At 30.4% G+C, this 18,263-nt stretch overlaps 1 protein-coding gene across 2 annotated transcripts; it reads right to left on the bottom strand.

Annotated features, from left to right (window-relative positions):
• Positions 1–11,609: 11,609 nt before the first annotated feature.
• LOC119662179 (probable tubulin polyglutamylase TTLL1) lies at positions 11,610–16,912 on the bottom strand. Of its 2 annotated transcripts, XM_038071744.1 has the most exons (3): positions 16,684–16,912; positions 13,156–13,297; positions 11,610–13,102 (listed from the first exon to the last, which is right to left on the bottom strand). In XM_038071744.1, the coding sequence occupies exon 3, from the start codon at positions 13,071–13,073 to the stop codon at positions 11,757–11,759; it is 1,317 nt and encodes a 438-aa protein (XP_037927672.1). In that variant the 5' UTR covers positions 13,074–13,102; positions 13,156–13,297; positions 16,684–16,912; the 3' UTR covers positions 11,610–11,756. The 2 variants fall into 2 exon arrangements, with proteins under 2 accessions (XP_037927672.1, XP_037927671.1); XM_038071743.1 differs by having other exon boundaries at positions 11,610–13,297.
• Between the last annotated feature and the right edge of the window lie 1,351 nt (positions 16,913–18,263).

Here is an 18,263-nt window from a genome sequence, read left to right as displayed (position 1 = left end):
GATTACTTTAAAAACGTTCGATTGGGCTACAAAATTGAACAGATCGAGAATAAATCTAGATTGAATCTAGATTTACGAATCAAAAATGCCACACATTTAAATGATAATTATTTCTGTATAGATATGTGAGTATATTCAGACAAAAATATACGTAAAATGCATAAATTTTGAAATTTATAATCGCTCAAAACTGTTTTGACCAACTTGACCAACTTAACCAACTTTTATGGTTCACATAAAGCGTTGTCACTGTGACCTTTTTCTTTCGTTCTCAATATTTTAATTTACATTGAATACAACAATTCTGTGTTTGACGAGAACATGACTGTCTGCATTACATGGCCCAGAGTATTGATACACCCAATATTAGAAATATTATATTTAAGTAATAATCATTAGGTTTTACAAAGTCGATATAGTAAATTAATAAATAATTCTATAGGTGTTACTTGTTGAGAAATCATTTGTCGTCAATTATATATAAATTCAGAGCACTGATTACTTAATGCAATCGGTGATGGAAAGCCATATCTGCACTTTTCCGTAACAATTGCATGCAATACTTGATTTCGTACTAAGTTGACAATTACTTGATATTATGATCTTCAGATGCATATGATCAAATGCGACATCGCAGATAGCAGACTCACTTTTAATGCTTCCTCATCGTGCAACTTGAAACTCTTGTACAACTTGTACTTTGGTTTCTTATAGTGAAGTACAGACGAGTATCTGTACGTTCATTCACTAATGATGATGCTATTACGGCATCAGCAAAAGTTCACGACTTATTACTGTGCGAAACTAAAAACTAAAATAAATGAAAAGAAAAACTTTGAGACTTTGGGGATTAATTAATTACTATTTAGTTATTTGAATATAAAATTCAGTAATTAAATTGAAGTAAACAATCGAATACGTTTAAAGTATCTTAAAAAAATTTTATGTAAGTTGGAATTAATAGTAACATTTTTAACATTCTTAATATAAGTATTACTTAAGTACTACTCCTAAAACTCGAACTGTCTCTCAGAAGTTTTGATGCATTGAGAACACAGTAAGTTCAATGAACCCTATAACATAATAGTGGTTCAAACTAATCTTAAAAACTTGTTTGAATTAAAAAAATTTTCTAGTAAACATTAAGGAAGTTTATGATGTTTTATTAAGTAAAATATCGCCCTTTAAATACGTGTTCGATTGATATAATAGGATTAGTGTTGCTAGATATATGGATACCAACATCATCTAATGACAAGAAACCGCAAATACTCCTTATATTACTCCATATGTGAATCTAAATTTAAGTATTGATTTTAACGCGAAAATACCTTTCTCCATTTTATGAAACGTTAAAACTATTACACCCATTCAACCATAAAGTGACAGATCAAGATTACTTCTAGTAATAATAATGGTGCAATATTGCACTATGATATCAATAAAATCAGTATCGAAAATAATAATAATAGCTAATAATAATAATAATAATAGCTATTCCATGAAGGCACAATTTTTATTTGCTTCACCTATATACAGGCCACATAAATGTCACATTAGCATCCACAAATAATCACTAAATGGTATTGTATTTGCTTATATTTGATCTGGTAGTGTAAAGGGTCCACACTTATTTGGAAATTATGCAGATGTAACTCAAAGCTTTAATTGTAAACTTCATAGTCACATTATTAACAATTTATTTTAGCCTGAGATTTGTTATGTGGAAGTGGCAGACATGTGTTTCTAATAGAACGGTACCACAAGGCATGCAACACGTCCGACTTTGGATTTGATGTAGGAGAAGTTTTCAGGAAGTGGAAGTTTTCAGTCAATGGTTTGATGATTTCAATTTGATGATTCCAATAAGATCATTCAAATGATTATGTTTATGTTTATTACCGAGTTATTGCCATCAAAAATGACCTTAAAATGATTGAGAACAGTAAAAAGTTTCGTAGAGGACATTTATGTGATGAAGTATTTCGTATGTAAAGACAACGTTCAAACAAAATATTAGAATGAAAATTTAATCGAAGTGTCAATACTCAGATGGGCATTTCATATTGAATATGGTGATGAAATTATATAGGCTCAATATTACAATTTATAAAGGAAGTTGGACTTGGAAAAATACTTTAAATTCATGAAAGGCGCACATCAAATCCATTTGCCGTAGGGCAAAATTCTCATACATAATAATAATAATAATAATAATTGATCAGAGGAGTATTTTGTCCATATTTTGTCCATTAGAACTACAAAATGAATAACTCTATCATCCGTTTATTTTCAATTTATTTTATATACAATTTATTACTATTTCTATAATTTATATATATCAAAAGTGTATATTATATAGATTAAATGAATAAATTCATACAATTCAAACCAATTTAAGGCGTTGCATTTAATAATACATTTTTATTGTGCTTTCAGAAAGAAACTCCCTCAGATGTTTTATTGCATTTGGCTGCTTTACGTGGTGATGACATCACTTTGCGACGTGTTCTTGACAGTGGAAAAGTTCATGTGGATTGTAAAGATGAGGTAAGGACTTTTAAACACCTTCTACTATTCGACAAGGGATTCTTGTAGATTCAGCTATTGCGAGTAATTTTTCGGGTAGGGGTACTAAATGTCAAAATAAATTACTTTTAGAGAGATCGTGACTTAAAGTTTGAAACTTTTCACATTACCCTAATCGAGAGAACTCGAGAAATATCGGCATATAACGTGATGAAAAAAGTTTTGTAGAAACGACGACTTTATTTAAATCATTACATTATAAAACAGCTACGTACTCGTCTTTGAAAATTTAAAATAAATACCATATTCTCATATTGTTTCTTACCTCTTCACCTCATTCAGGACTAATATCCAGACACATAGCCAAGGTAGATGGGAAAGAGTTGTCTGGATGAGCTTAAACTTCTTCCTGAAACAAATCGAAGTACGTATATCTATACATATCTATTCAATAATAATGCACTAAGACATGATTAAATTGAATAAATGGTACACAAAAGTGCTGTCGGTCAAGAATTTTATTTGAAACCCCTGACTAAGGTTCTGACTATATGGGCTCGCTAATATCTACTATCCCTATATAACCCTAATATGCAAAGTTCAGAGCGTTTCTGAAAAAAATGCAATCTGAAGAAAATTATTGCGGAACGATTTACTGCGGATTATCGATTTTCAATATTGATAACCCCGATGAAGATAAAATCATTGATGAAGATAATAATAAAGATGAATATGATCTGAAGATGACAAGTTTCTAAATTTTTTGTAACTATAAAACGCTGGTATAATAATAAAAAAGTGCAAGTCTCACTGTATGACTTCCTAATACGAGTAGACTCCACGACTCCACTTAAGTTAAAGCAGCTGACTGGTGCGTTTCTTGTCCAAGAATATTCACCTACAAGTAGTTGTAGTTTTGGATATAAGCATTTTTCTGAGTAGCAAAAAAAATTACAGAGGCTAGAGTGCCGGCTTTGTCAAGTTTATCTGCTTTGCAGTAATGTAGGATGTCCCTGTATTGTGATTGTGTGAAATCTTATAAAGTCATTCCAAAGTTGCCATGGGATTTTAATTTTCTCAAGTTGGGAGTTTCCCGATATTTCCAACTTTCCGAATTTTGCGGAAATGTGTAACTGTAATTGATATGATAAGAAAATCCGATTGCCTAAGAAATGAATTGCAAATTACGAGTATGTGTATTGTGTAATAGACAAATAACCTGACTAACAAAGAGAGGAGAAGTGGAAATTAATAAAAGCCATTCAGTTGGAAAATGCATTTAAATTGCATTCGTAGTGAGTTTCTAAATTTAATAAATGACTATTATTTTTATTATTTGTGGTTGTTGTTGTTGTTGTTGGTGGTTTTGTCGCTGTTGTTACTGATGCACTGTAATTATTTTGACGGTTGGTTTTGACGCTTTAAAGCAAAGCAGTGGTTCCTAACTTTTTTTTGACCAAGGACCACTGTGATATTTTTGTTTTTAGTAGGGAGCACAAAGTTTTAGAATAATAAACTGTATGATTAATTTAATGTGCTTTATGCATCTCTGCTAGAATGTATAATGAATTGTATAAGTACATAGGTACATTATATTTACTTGGATATTTTTTGGACATATTTTCCGAGGTCTGAGTAGACAAACTACAAGCAATGTATCCATACATTGTTAAATTTGTTCACGGACTATTTTTAACCATCTTGCGGACCACCGGTTGGGAACCACTGCTTTAGAGTCATGTATATTAGCACTTCATTTCCGAATTGGTTTACTTAAATGTTAACTCAATAAATACGAAAAGCGTTAAATAAAGCAAAAGCAAAAGCAAAAGCAAAAGTAAAACCAAAAGTAAAACAAAAATAAAAACAAAAGTAAAAACAAAAGTAAAAACAAATACAATTGGAAAAAAAGTTTCACTAAAAGCGATGCGCCAGCGAAACCACAACTAACAGGTGTGCGGAGGTAGAGGAAGTGAGCTCCCAAAATTATATGTGTGTGCAGAATTTTGCATACAAATGAAATTATTTTAAGTAAAATGAAGGTAAAAAAATATTTAATTTTTATAAAAAGTAAACTAAAACGAAACTTAAAGCAAATTATTCGTGACCGGATTTCTAAAGAGCAGTAATTTTAAAATTTTAAAATTTCAAAAGTTCAAACCTCAGTCAACTTATAAATTGAAAAATAGTTATAAACCAAAATAAAGTTTATAGTTGCTTTAAAAAGTAATGAAACAGATTAAGACCTAAGTAAAGAATAAAATTTAAAAGAAAATTTGTTTTTACAATCGAACTACTTTGAGAAAAAATGCAATTTATCAATATTAATTTTTACACTGTCAGGCATTACAGCCGAGATAGCTTAAAAGACTAGTACGACATCGTGGCAGGTGACGAATCATAGATCTACGCCTATATGTCGGATGGAGCAAACCCAACCAAAGATGCAAGTTTTTTCAGAAAAACCGGTCATGTCGCAACTGTGTCACTTAAGTAACGCAGAGTGGTTAATTTTGAGTGGTACATAATCATTTGTGTGCTGGAAGTCTTCAGAGAATTGAGAAAAACCAAACGTCGATAGAAGATTATCCTCCACCACGACAATGTAATCTCCAATACATCAGCTCAAACAAAAGAGTTTTTGAGCACTTAAAACTTTGAACACTTATATGGATACATACAGTTTCTACTTGGCACCTAATAGTTTCTACTTGTTCCCAAACATTAAAAAAAGTGCGTGGCGAGCGTTTTTCTAAGCCCGAAAAGGTCGTTGAGACATTTAAGGCCCTGCTTTTGGAGACACCAACTTCAGAGAGTGAAAACTATTCAAAAAAGTGGTTAAATCGAATGCAAAATGTATTGATCATCACGGAGAATATTTTGAAAAACAATAGAACCATATTTACTGATTAAGTACAGGATTTTTATTCGTAAGCGTAAAACTTAAAAGCCATTAAACAATGACCGGCACGTTTTTACCGACTGTGATGTGATGATTAATGATTTAATTGAATACATAAACTACTTGCATCATCTTTGCCTCGAGTAGTACTTATGAGTATCACATAAGAAAAGTATTATAAGCCATTATAAGTATTTGCAGTTTCATGTATGAATCAGGTAGAGTTGAGTATATAAAACAGAGAGTCAGAGTAAGTAAAAGTAAAATACAGCCAATGACTCGAGTATGTCTACAGTGAGAGACAGTAGATAAATTTGAACTAATTTACGAATACAAATGTACCAGTGGAATTAGTTTTGTAAATGTTGGCTACGAATTGTTCGTTTCACAACACTTTATTTTGTGTCTAAGGTTGCAGAAATAACCGCCATCTGTTGACATCCAAATACTAAGCAAAGATCTAACATAAAATCATTTGTATTAAGTAAAGAAATATTTTCAAAGACCGTATAATGTAATACGGTCTCTGCTTATTGTTTAGAATAAAACACAATTTATAGCACGTATCTGGCATAAATCAAAAGAAATCAAATCGGGTATTTTGTTTAATTGTCTAAATTAATTAATCGTTTAATGTTTACTTAAACAGAACATTTAGCTTAATTGTTTTTCTTAATTTTATTTAATGTTAAAACCAATTGCCCTGACATAAGCTTATTAGAACAGTTATGTCAAATTTAATAAAGAATTATACGGCTCCAAATATTTCGTAGTACACACTTAGTGTAAGAAAAATACATCTGGCATTTTAAATTAATCAAGTATTAAATTAATGAAGAATTGAAAATAATTTGCAACAATAATTGCATGAAATTTATTGACATTAGAATATTAATTAATGCCACTTATTGAAATAAATATCATTTTTTCTAATAAGTACTATTTATTGAAATAAATACTGTTTATTCGAATAAGTACTATTTATTTGAATAAATACCATTTATTGGAATAAATACTATTTATTGGAATAAATACTATTTATTGGAATAAATACTATTTATTGGAATAAATACTATTTATTGGAATAAATACTACTTATTCGAATAAATACTATTTATTTGAATAAATACTATTTATTTGAATAAATACTATTTGTTGGAATAAATACTATTTATTGGAATAAATACTATTTATTGGAATAAATACTATTTATTGGAATAAATACTATTTATTGGAATAAATACTATTTATTGAAATAAATACTATTTATCGGAATAAATACTATTTATTGGAATAAATACTATTTATTGGAATAAATACTATTTATTGGTATAAATACTATTTATTGGAATAAATACTATTTATTGGAATAAATACAACTTATTGAAATAAATACTATTTATTGGAATAAATACTGTTTATTGGAATACTATTTATTATTAATTAATTATTTATCATTAATGGAAGAAATACCACCAATTGCAATTAAGGGTGCAGTTTGAACGAGCGTCGAAATCCACACTTTTGTGTTCGACATTTCAGTGTGCATCGCAAAACTGGTCCTCCATAAGTTATATATTTCATTTTTTTTGAACAAAAATTAAGTAAAATTAAAAGTGTGGACATTGTGGGCAAATTTGAAAGCAATTAGGAAGAGTTGTACAGAAAAATCAAATGAATCCTTGAAGGGAGAAGACCTATCAATAAGCTTAGATGACTTTCCGTGCCGAAACTCATAACACTAAAAATTTAATCATTTAACAAATCTATATATAAACGTTATATACCCTCAGGAAAATGCTCTAAAACCTATTAATATTAACGATATAAGTACTTAAAAATAAACATCGTCAGTAAAAATGTTACCGTAAATAAATGATCATTAACTTGCTAAATAACGAAGTTAATACATTTGACTCGAGTGACTGGTTATTGGTTATCGTATACGAAACATTGTATGATGACTAATTAGTTCTCTTTCTGGTTCAGTTATAAAGATAAAAAAAAGCTGGTTTGCAACCCGAAATTTGCAAAGAAAAATCTTTGCCAGTGTTGGGGTAAACAATCTACTGTGACTGCCTTGAAGGATCACGAAGTATATGTGTGTATTGATTTTATAAAAAAAATATTTTAAATATGTACGTGCAAGTTTATTTTCTTAAAAACAACGGCATTTTAAAGACGTACATATTTATTTTCATGAAAAAAAAAACGTATTTAATATACTTACATAGACCTCTTCAACAAGAGAGATGAAAATGAAGAACCATAAGGAAGTAGACTTATCTATTTCTATTATTTTGAAAAAAATTACATTTTATATAATTCACGTTATTATATATATATTTTAAGGATGGTACGACACCACTGATACTTTCTTCTGCTGGAGGCCATACGCCTTGTGTATTAGAATTACTTGAGCAAGACGCTGACGCGAATTCGAGACGTACTACTGGCACAACACCATTATTCTTTGCAGCTCAAGGAGGCTACTTAGACGTTATAAAAATTTTAGTAAAGGCAGGAGAAAGTGTGGACACACCATCTGTGGTAAGCTACATAACGATATGATTTTTGAATGATATATTGGTATAATTTTTTTGTTGTATAAAATTCACAGGACGGTGGCACACCATTATTTGTAGCAGCTCAAGGCGATCATGTGAAACTTGTAAAGGAACTTTTGGATTGTGGTGCCAATGTAAATGCCTGTATGAAAGTATGTAGAGAAAGTCGAAGTGAAAAATTCCTATTAAAAGTTATCAAATTGTAACAATAAATTTTTAATTATATTAAAACAAAACGTAGACGTTACGCATATAATCTTTTTTTATTATAAATGTGATATATTAATATGCTTTTGATTTTAAATTTAATTATGGAAGATAATTGTGGAAGTACTTTGTGGTACCACTCTACACTTATTTGACAGATATTACAAATAATGCTATTTTTAGGATCATGATTGCTATTTTTAAGAATTTGTGGTTTATCGAAGGAAAGCAATGATTTGACGTATCCGCAAAAAAAAGCGAAATCATATTATATTGCAAAGCCTTGGTGGCGAGTTTATATTAGAATTTCTGGATATCACGTGATCATTGAACTTCTCTATGAATACATTAATTGTGTCAAAAATTATATTGTATATCATAGCAGTTTTTTGATTACATACAACGTTGAAGTTGTGTTATTCGAAATCGTCTTATTATGTTTCTGTACGGTCCATGAATATTTATTCATATTGCTCTGAAGGTCAATCTCCAATGCTGAAAGTAAATTGCAAAAGTAATTAGTCTTGAAACAGCAAATTGATATTAGATGTTTTAAATAAATCAAAATATCATCGTTGTTTATAAAATAACGATAGATACACAACACTAAACGAAATAGTTGAGACGAACAATAAGAAAAGGAACTCACCTGACATTTATTAAGCTTCATTAAATATGGTTTTTCAAGTATATATATTATTCGTATATATTGTGCTGAACTGCCGGCTATGAAATTTTTGGTTGTGTAAGACTTTAAATCCATAATCAGTTTGTTGTGAATACTGGCATTTTTAAGGTTAGTGTGACTGAAACTGAAGCTCCAATTCCTGATACTATAAAATGTCAGTTAGAAATTAGTCGGCAGAATACTGGGGCTCTGACTGAAACCCAAAGCGCAAATGGAAATTACGATATGTGATACGAGAACGATACTACAAAATACCAGCAATAAGTGATGTTTTAACTAATATAAAAGCATTTCGTCCTGTTATTTGAGCCATTTTTTCTAACAATCAACTTTTTTGGACTTTTCTCTATGGAAACAACTAATGACTTAATCGAGATAATATTTGAAATTAATATTATATATAAACTTTTGCTATCTAAGCATTTTTCACTTATGCAATTAAAGTGACTGTTAAAAATAATTAATATAAAAATCAAGATACTTCAATTCCAAGGGTTTCCGTAGTGTAGTGGTTATCACGTCCGCATAAGACGTGGAAGGTCCTCGTTTCGATCGCGGGCGGAAACATTGTATAATTTCTTTTAAAGTGTTTTATTGGATATAAATTAACTTCTTTCGAAAAAGGAATATCTTTAACTCTGGCGATACTTAATTATTTGTTACTAATTTTTCATATATAACTAAACTCAGTGTTATATATTTTTGATAACTTTGTATATATATATTCTGTATATATCTGCTTATTACCCCAAATGAAGTGTTAAAATTAAGTATTCCAGAAAAGTACACTTCATTTTAAAGGGTGTAGAATTTTATATATTGACATACAAAATTTTGATATACAAAAATTCTCTTAAATTATATAATAAATTATATGGGTTTAAAGATTTAAAACAGTTTTTTAAGGAACTGTATTCTGGATGTGTATCGTTAATAGTAAGCTTGATATTTGTTTTTGATTATCCATTTCAAACAACGATTTCAAGGTCACCTACAAAAAGTAATTAACCGGATTTAGATCATACCTGGAGGTTCATTGTCCATCCTAAAAGTTATCTAGTCATCCAATGCTTCCTATTATAATTCGATAATTCGCAAACAATATAAGGGGTGTTATCCCCTTAAATGAGAACATTTTCAGTCCGTGCTAATGTTCAATATCGGCTACCTGAAAATAGAGACATTTGTATTTTCTTGGTTTTTAACGATGTGCGATTCGTTGAGATCAGTACCTTTAAACCACATTTTTTCTACTTCTGTAGGGTCGCAATTGTGTTGGACTGAGTTAGAGTACTAACTCTCGGTAACGGTAATCATATGAAAGAATCGAAGTGAATTTCAAGAGTCCAATATATTGATTTAATAAAATTAAATATCAAATAAAAACAAGGAAAACTACATTTCAGTTGGGCCAGTCTGTATATTGATAATTAAAATTTTTTTTAAAAAAAGCTATGATTTAATATTAAAAAAGTATAAATTTTAATATTGTTACTTCTTTATTATTGTTATAAAATAATATAAATATACTATAATAATATATATAAATGTATTAATTTGCATAATTAGTCTAATATTTCTCCTTTTCGATTTGCCCACGTATCAGACGTCGACTGCTGTTTTACTGCTTTAGTTTTTTTTTTTTAAATTTATATACAGGGTGCAAATTAAGCTGTATATTAAAATAGATTTTAAATAAAACCGTGCATATAGATATATGTATATCTGAGACCCTCCTTAAACCATTTTCAAACACTAAATCACCTGGTCCATTTAGAATTTAGAATTCATCTTTACAACTGTACAACTTTCAGTTAGTTTTCGTCTGTGTTAAAATTTAGTTAGCCCTAATCTACGCAACCGTTTTCCAATTTCTTATATTTGTGCCTGAGGCAATATTGTCGCCAGAATCTACCTATCTTAGATGTGAACTTGAAAGCAATATATTTGATGGTGTGAAATTCACTACTTGTTTTATTAATGGCTCTGTGAATACTAGTCTTCCTATATTTATGTTAAAATAATCGCTCTCTTAAGCAAACTTCTTAACTCGTTAATACATATATCGAATGAGTTCACAAAAGTAAAAATAACCTGAAGTTGATAAGCATAAGTAACGGAAGTAAAATTTTTAAACAACAATAGAAGAGTTTAGTTGTAGAAGCTAGGCTTCATCTTGAGCTATGTAGGTGGGTATACAATACATCTTTGTAACAGTGTCTTAGTTATTGGGAAATTGTTTTATCGGTGTAGCAGATAAAGTGAGAGTACTTATAATGCCCTTAAGTTGATTGCTATAGGTAAGAGAAGGAGTAATGTTTATAATCAACAAAATAGAAAAAGTTTAACTGGAAAAGCTATGACTTGTCTTGAGTTATGAAGCTTTCTAGGGCACTTCTATTCTCAACAGTTTGTAAAATATTGTTAGATAGCCTTTGTGTAACTATAATATTGTATTTGGAACATTTACGGATGTTTGCAAATAGTTATATTTAAATGCAATTAAATAAAATTCCGTATACAACTTTTTCCTTTAAAGCAGAATTTTACCCTAAGTTTCACCAAAGCAAAGACGAAATTCTTTTCTAAAAATTTAAAAATATGAACTGTATTGAGGGAAAATGGTGAAAAGAGGTTTTATTTGATTTTTTCTAAATTCGCTTGAACTTTAAAAGTAGATTTTCAATAAAAAAAACTTAAATTACTTATTTAGGCAAATCTGCATATTTTAATCAGTTATATGACATAATAAATTTGTTTAAAATTCTATAATGTTGTCGACATTATCCATAAAAAACGTATAATGAATGTAGATGATCAGAAATATTTAAAAAAAAAAATTTAATCAAATGAAGAACACACATTATTTGGTTGAAGATTCACGTTGTTTCTTAAATCTGTTATTGTTTTTCATTATAATTGCATCCCTCAATGCTAAATCCTCATCAAGTAACAGTTCAAAATTACCTAAAGCATCAACAGTAGGCATTTTGTTCCAACGCACATCTGGTAAGCCACTTGGAGGGAGTACAACCGATATTACATCGTCAATCAATTTTTGCTTGAGTATACGGTCGGAAGCAGTCGTTGGTGTTAGAGATGGTGACGCATTAACTTCTATAAGCCATGGCTTCAAGTTGTTATCGATAATTATGTCAAAACCATATAACTCGAAACAATGCTTATCGTTAGACATAAGTGCGGCGACAGATTGCATAGTATGCACAATCAACCACGAAATATCATCGGAAAGTTTGTCTGTCACTCTTTTCCCACGTGTGCCCTCAAGATAAAGAATTAAATTTTTCAATGACCACTTACCACCGTGCGAACTGTTATAATCACATCCACGTCGCTGAACACTTACATTAGTCAAATGCATATATTTATTGCGTAGATTCGTTTCACTCGTATCGTATTTAGCTGTACAGAATCGGCAAAATCCTGATTTGTATTGATACACTTTTAATGGACGGAAAGATGTGACTAGCACATATATACGAAGATCAAACTTCTTTCCACCTATAAGCAAAGGATTCTCGATGTATTTCGATATAACGTAGCTATCTCTAGAACTGACTATATGATAAGGTCCCTTCGACTCTCGAGCCCATTTTTTCAATTGAGTTAATTTGTTTATGAGAAATATTCCAGTTCCCTGAGACTTACTGCACGGTTTCATAATCCAAGTACTGTATGGATTTTTACGAAATTCTTCAACGAACATGTTATAATCGGACGGTAAGACATAAGTTATTGGTATAAAATCCAAATACATATATCGAGTACCACCTGCAGTGCATCCGATCTTCTTAGCTAAGGGGTTTCCTTCACGTTCTAAGTCCTTACGGTATCTTTTTATATTCTTAATAAGTAAATCCTTTCGTGATAGTTCATAGTGATTAGGAAAATGGTTTATAATTTGATTGTCATTCATACGGTAACCACTGTCAACGCTAAACACATTTCTACAAGTCATAATACTTGACCAAAAGAAATGCCAATTGCTTTCGGCTCTTACGTGATGCCAACCACGTTTTACAAAGTTTATTGTCAAAACGTATTTGTCAAAATCAGTGCAGAAATTAATTTTTGTGGGTTTATAGCCGGTACTAGTCTCTTCGTTTACTCCGGCGACTTGCTTGTCTAGTTTACGCACTTTCAAAATTTTCGCAGCCATGTTTTGGATGCAAACGACTACTGGTGCCTCTAAATTAACGATAACAATAGTCACGAGTGATATAGAGGAGCATTGGGCTCACCTGCTGTTTTCAGATTACGCTCACCAAATTTTATTTCAACTTGAATTCTTCAGATCCAAACTAAATAATTTTGTTAGCCAAAGGTTAAATCAACCGCACAAGTCACTTTAGATTTTCGTGAATCAATTTTCTAATTTGCTTCCTAGTATATAAAATTTAAATACATTAACATTTTAATCTTAAATGGATTCTAAAACAATATACGTAATACGTATAATATATACTTATGAATTTACTAATTTTACTAACTTTGTAAAAAATGTATAAAATTATATTTAAAGGATGTTGTGTGATAAATCAAGGCAAACCTGTTATAATTGTTTAAAACATTAATATAACACTGTATAAAATGCATAATGCCGTGCCCAGAATGCATCCGACATACGACTACTTTAATAGTACCAAATTGGAAGATTGTCACTGGTTTTCATTTAATGTGGGAACCAATGCGATAGACAACGTCAATATATCAATTTGTGTTTAGTTATTTTACACTATAGAACGAACTACTGCTACTATAGAAGTTACAAAGTTACCTAAGTCGTTTGGACTACAGTACCAAGTCGCATTGTAGCAGTAACTTGCGCAGAGTCAGCAAAATATATGCGACATGCAACAAAAATAATTTTTTTGTTGCAAGTATGTAGCCAGGGACAAGAGCAATCGAATACAAAAAGTAAGAGGTGCTGTCACCAGGCTACGAAATATATGGCGTGAACCCAACATCTGCATTTTAAAAATTATAAATTTTTAATGCATGCGTTAAGTCTGTCTTGTTATATAGATTAGAAACTTGGCTTGTAACGGAAGAAATTAAAAAGACACTACAAACTTTCATCAACCGTTACTTGCGAAACATTATGAAGATATGGTGGCCAAGAATGATATCAAATGAAGAACTCTGGAGGCAAACTGACGAGATGTCTATTAATATTGAAATTTAATAGCGTAAATTTGGGTGGATAGACCATACCCTGCCTAAACCTTATGACGATATCTCGGCGTAAGGGCCAGCCAATGGCAACATGGCGAACAACAATTAATACTGGCAAATCGTTTAACGAACTTCGACAAATTTCGCAAAATAGAGACAGTTGGGAATCATTTGTTGTATACTTAAGCTCCTAATGGAGTATGGGATAAAAAAAAATTTAGCCAGGGGGAAGAGGATAAAGAGGCAGAATAAACTGAAAGACTATATTTATACATGTGTTTATTTATTAAAAATTTAGTATTATTCAATAAGATAAACATTTTTTAAATGACCGAAATTAATCGACAGAGTTGTTATACGAGGGGACGTTAATAGTACACTTTATTAAATTTATTATGCCATTATTTTGTTATTATTATTTCGAAAATAGTTTCAGTTACAATATTTCGCATGATCCATGCAGCAACAGTAGTACTTGTCAACCTGATTCATCTGATCATGTATTCAGAATACCAGATCAGAACACATGATTAGAATATATGATCAGAATACATGATCAGTAATCCACATGGTATTTGATTAGTTATAGGTAAGTGAAACTGTGTGCACTTATGGGAATACCATCATTACATATTAAATACTTAAATATAGCGATGAGGATACAGTGATTAATTTGTTGACTCAGCTCAATAACAACAATACATAACAACTCTAAAACGATCATCAGTAATGAACATCAACATGGTTTCAGACTTTGAGGAGTAAGATATTATAAAGTGAAGGTGAATAGATGTGAGGGCTAGAAATCAAAGCAAAATAAGAAAGTTAGTACAAAACTACAACTAAGAATAATTGAATTAAACAACTTATTATTTGATAGGCAAATCATTATAAATAATTGAACACACACCTACCAAATGTAGAAGTGTATGAATTACAAAGAATTTGGAAAAACAGAGAGTACTGGGTTTTAAAAATACCTTTGGCTATGCTGGATGGTGCTGAAGTAAAGTTAATTAAACACTGCAAAGTTGATGACCTGATATAACAAAATAACTCAACATGTTTGTTATATAGTGCTTCCATTTAAAAAGTAGGTATCAGTTTGTTTGTTATAATATTGAATAAGGATAGTTGAAAGACCTCTTCAATCATAAGTAAACAATACAAAACAATGAAGGACAGAAGAACTGAGCAAAGATTTATTGGCGTAGTTTTAATGACAAACAATGGAAGTATATAACATGTAGTTATTAGAAAAGTTAATGATCTTTTTTTAAAAGTCAATCAGTTATCTATCAATAATATACGCTATAAGAGAAATTTGAAGAGAGATGAAAACATGGAAAAGTTGTAGCAGAGAAGCTGCACAGAGGAAAGTGCTCATTTACAAGAAATTGATTTAAAAAAATAATGATAATAGGAGGAATTATACTAATAAGCTGAAAAATATTTTAGAAAGTCGTGATATTGATTATATTGTATGCATTGATAAAGCTAATAATACAGTTAATTTCTACAGTACTATTCACTAAGAACTCTCTATTTTAAAATGCCGGATAAGTTTTGTTATTTGTTGAACTCCCAGAAATGTTAGGTCCCACTAAGGGTTGATAACTTTTTTAAAGCGGTTGGTACTGATAGTGCAGTTAATGCAGCTGATGTAACATTTTCGATATTGCTGTTAAGACTTATCATGCAGATGACACTATTGATGGTAATAAATCCAATAATGCAAATTGTTCTTACAGAACAGTCGATACTGTTTACTACTTTAGTTAAAGTAGTTGAGGAAACGGGCTTGTAGTTATGGTAAAGTAGCTAACGAAGCTGTTTTGTTCTGTTGAGCTTGAAGAGGTTCTTTAACTAGGTTAAAAAGCTGCGAAAAATTGATGGATAAAATTGATGCTAGAATTGTTACGGATGCGGATAATAAAGTGGTCTTTGAAGTTAAGATGATGAGGTTAATAAATTTTAACGAAGTAGTAAGCGTGATAGAAATAAGTCTAGTAAACTATAAATGGGTACCAATTTTTAAAAGAAAATAATATTGAGATAAGTTTAAAAAGTCAAAATTCAAGAATTTCTACAAGACATGCTTAAGGAGTAAAAATAAATATTTCACGCATATCTGAGAGTATTTTTAAGACGTGAAAAAAGGAAATTGTTTAATCAATTATTCCTCATATAATTGTCTAATCCGGAATGATTTGTTTTGCTGCATATATAAGAATGAGCAATTGTTAGAATCTGAGATTAATAAAAGATTGACTAAGTAACTGGTCAGAAAGGCCAGCACTTTTGTATTTATCTGAATTTTTATATTATATTTCATGTTGCCAAGACGGAGTTTATATCTCAACCTCCTCAGTTCTTCCCTCTACGACCACTGAGTATGAGGACTCCAAGTTATCCTAAACTAATTTTAAACCATTTTCATGATTGCTAATTAAAAATTTTGCATTTTTTTGTATGACGTCATACCCCATCTCAAATATTGTACATGTTAACTGACATTTTTTTTTTTTAAATTTAAAAATTTTTTATGCCATTGACTATAAAAATATTACAGCGACTTATAGTATTAGACTTACCTGCAGATATTTGATAATTACCAGTGAATTGGTAATCCAACCAATTCAATGCAATCAATTTTGCAATACAAGATTAAATAAAATGATTGACGGCTGTATGTAACTTCCTGGTAAAAGCCTTTGATATTGATTCCTGATATGTAGTACTCTTGATATTATTAGAATTTTGTATTTGTGACGATTTTAGAAGGTTCTTAACTGTTTTAATTAATAACACAATCTATTTTTAATATTCTGCCAAATTATATTAAAATTTTTTTTCAAAAATAAAAGGTAAAAACAAATAAAAATTTTGTTGAAATGCTTACTTATCTTCTTTTTGTAATAATACTGGTATTAATACGGGTAAACTTTTAGCTTCCTTAGTTAAGTGAAAGTACTATATATAAGCGGAATATTGTATTTTACAAATGCAAGAGCTCGCGAATACCACAATCTGAATAATTCGCATGTGTTTCCAATCATATGATTTCACAACGGAGCTGGCAGTGTTGCAAAATGCAAAACAGAAAGTTCAACTTTGAATTGGACGAAGTGTACGTCGTAGAAGAATGCAGTTGAATATATTCAAAATAATAATGATGTGAATACTCAAAAAAACACAGGTTGCTCAAAAATTTAGACAATCGAATTATTAGTTGATGGTCGCCCTCGGTTGTTGTTTTTAAACCACAGGTTTTATTTGAACGCCAATGTCTATAATAAAAAATTTTTGAAAATGTTCTGAATCAGTGAATTACCGAACAAACAACGTTAAAAAAATTGTGTAACGTCACATAACACTACTGTTTACTAAGTCAGTATGACTGAGAGGTAATGCTTCAACTTTTATTTCGATCGTACGATAGCTTCCACGGCGACTATTTCCATGACATACTTTTCGACAGCTTGAATTTTGGGTACTGAGTATTTTGTTGATGAAGATTAATCTAAACAACTACTAGGCCTCAAGATTGATCCCATCAAAAAATACATAAAGGATAGAGCCCTGAAATTATTTGCGAAATCTGACAGACTTACTAACACCGCGTTATCAAATCTCAAAATGATTACAGGCACCTCGGGGAGATATGCAGATCTGAGGTCAATTATTGCTTAGTCTAATGAAGTGATAAACAATAATCCAGACAAGGCACAAAGAGGGGTTTTGTAGAAACCTTGCAGTTAATAGAGAGTAAAAGTGCTCAGGTGCACCAACTCAACTAACTTCAACTAGAGTAATAATGTTCTCTAGAAAGCCCATTTACTTGAATGTTGGAATGGATACAAATTTCTTAGGCTCATATATTCATTTGACATGTATGTTAACATACATGGCCCGCATTAGATTACATATATTAAAAATATTAGGCCTTCTTACATTATTGAAGCTATACATATAAAAAATTATAAATGGGAAACTGTATATATACAGAGTGATATCAAAAAGCACAAAGTAAATTAAAGGTTCCAAATTTATTTATTTATTCATATGAATTTTCCATCGTCAAACGTTATGAGCAAAGATGACAATAGGTGCATTCTTTTGACATTAATGTTCCAATAAAACACGTATCACTTAAAAATTAACATACAAAGCA

The sequence above is a fragment of the Teleopsis dalmanni genome, chromosome X, assembly GCF_002237135.1.
Source record: "Teleopsis dalmanni isolate 2A chromosome X, ASM223713v2, whole genome shotgun sequence".
NCBI lineage: Eukaryota > Metazoa > Arthropoda > Insecta > Diptera > Diopsidae > Teleopsis > Teleopsis dalmanni.
The sequence above is the reverse complement of the archived record's forward strand: the minus strand, read 5'-3'. Positions and strand labels throughout refer to the sequence as shown.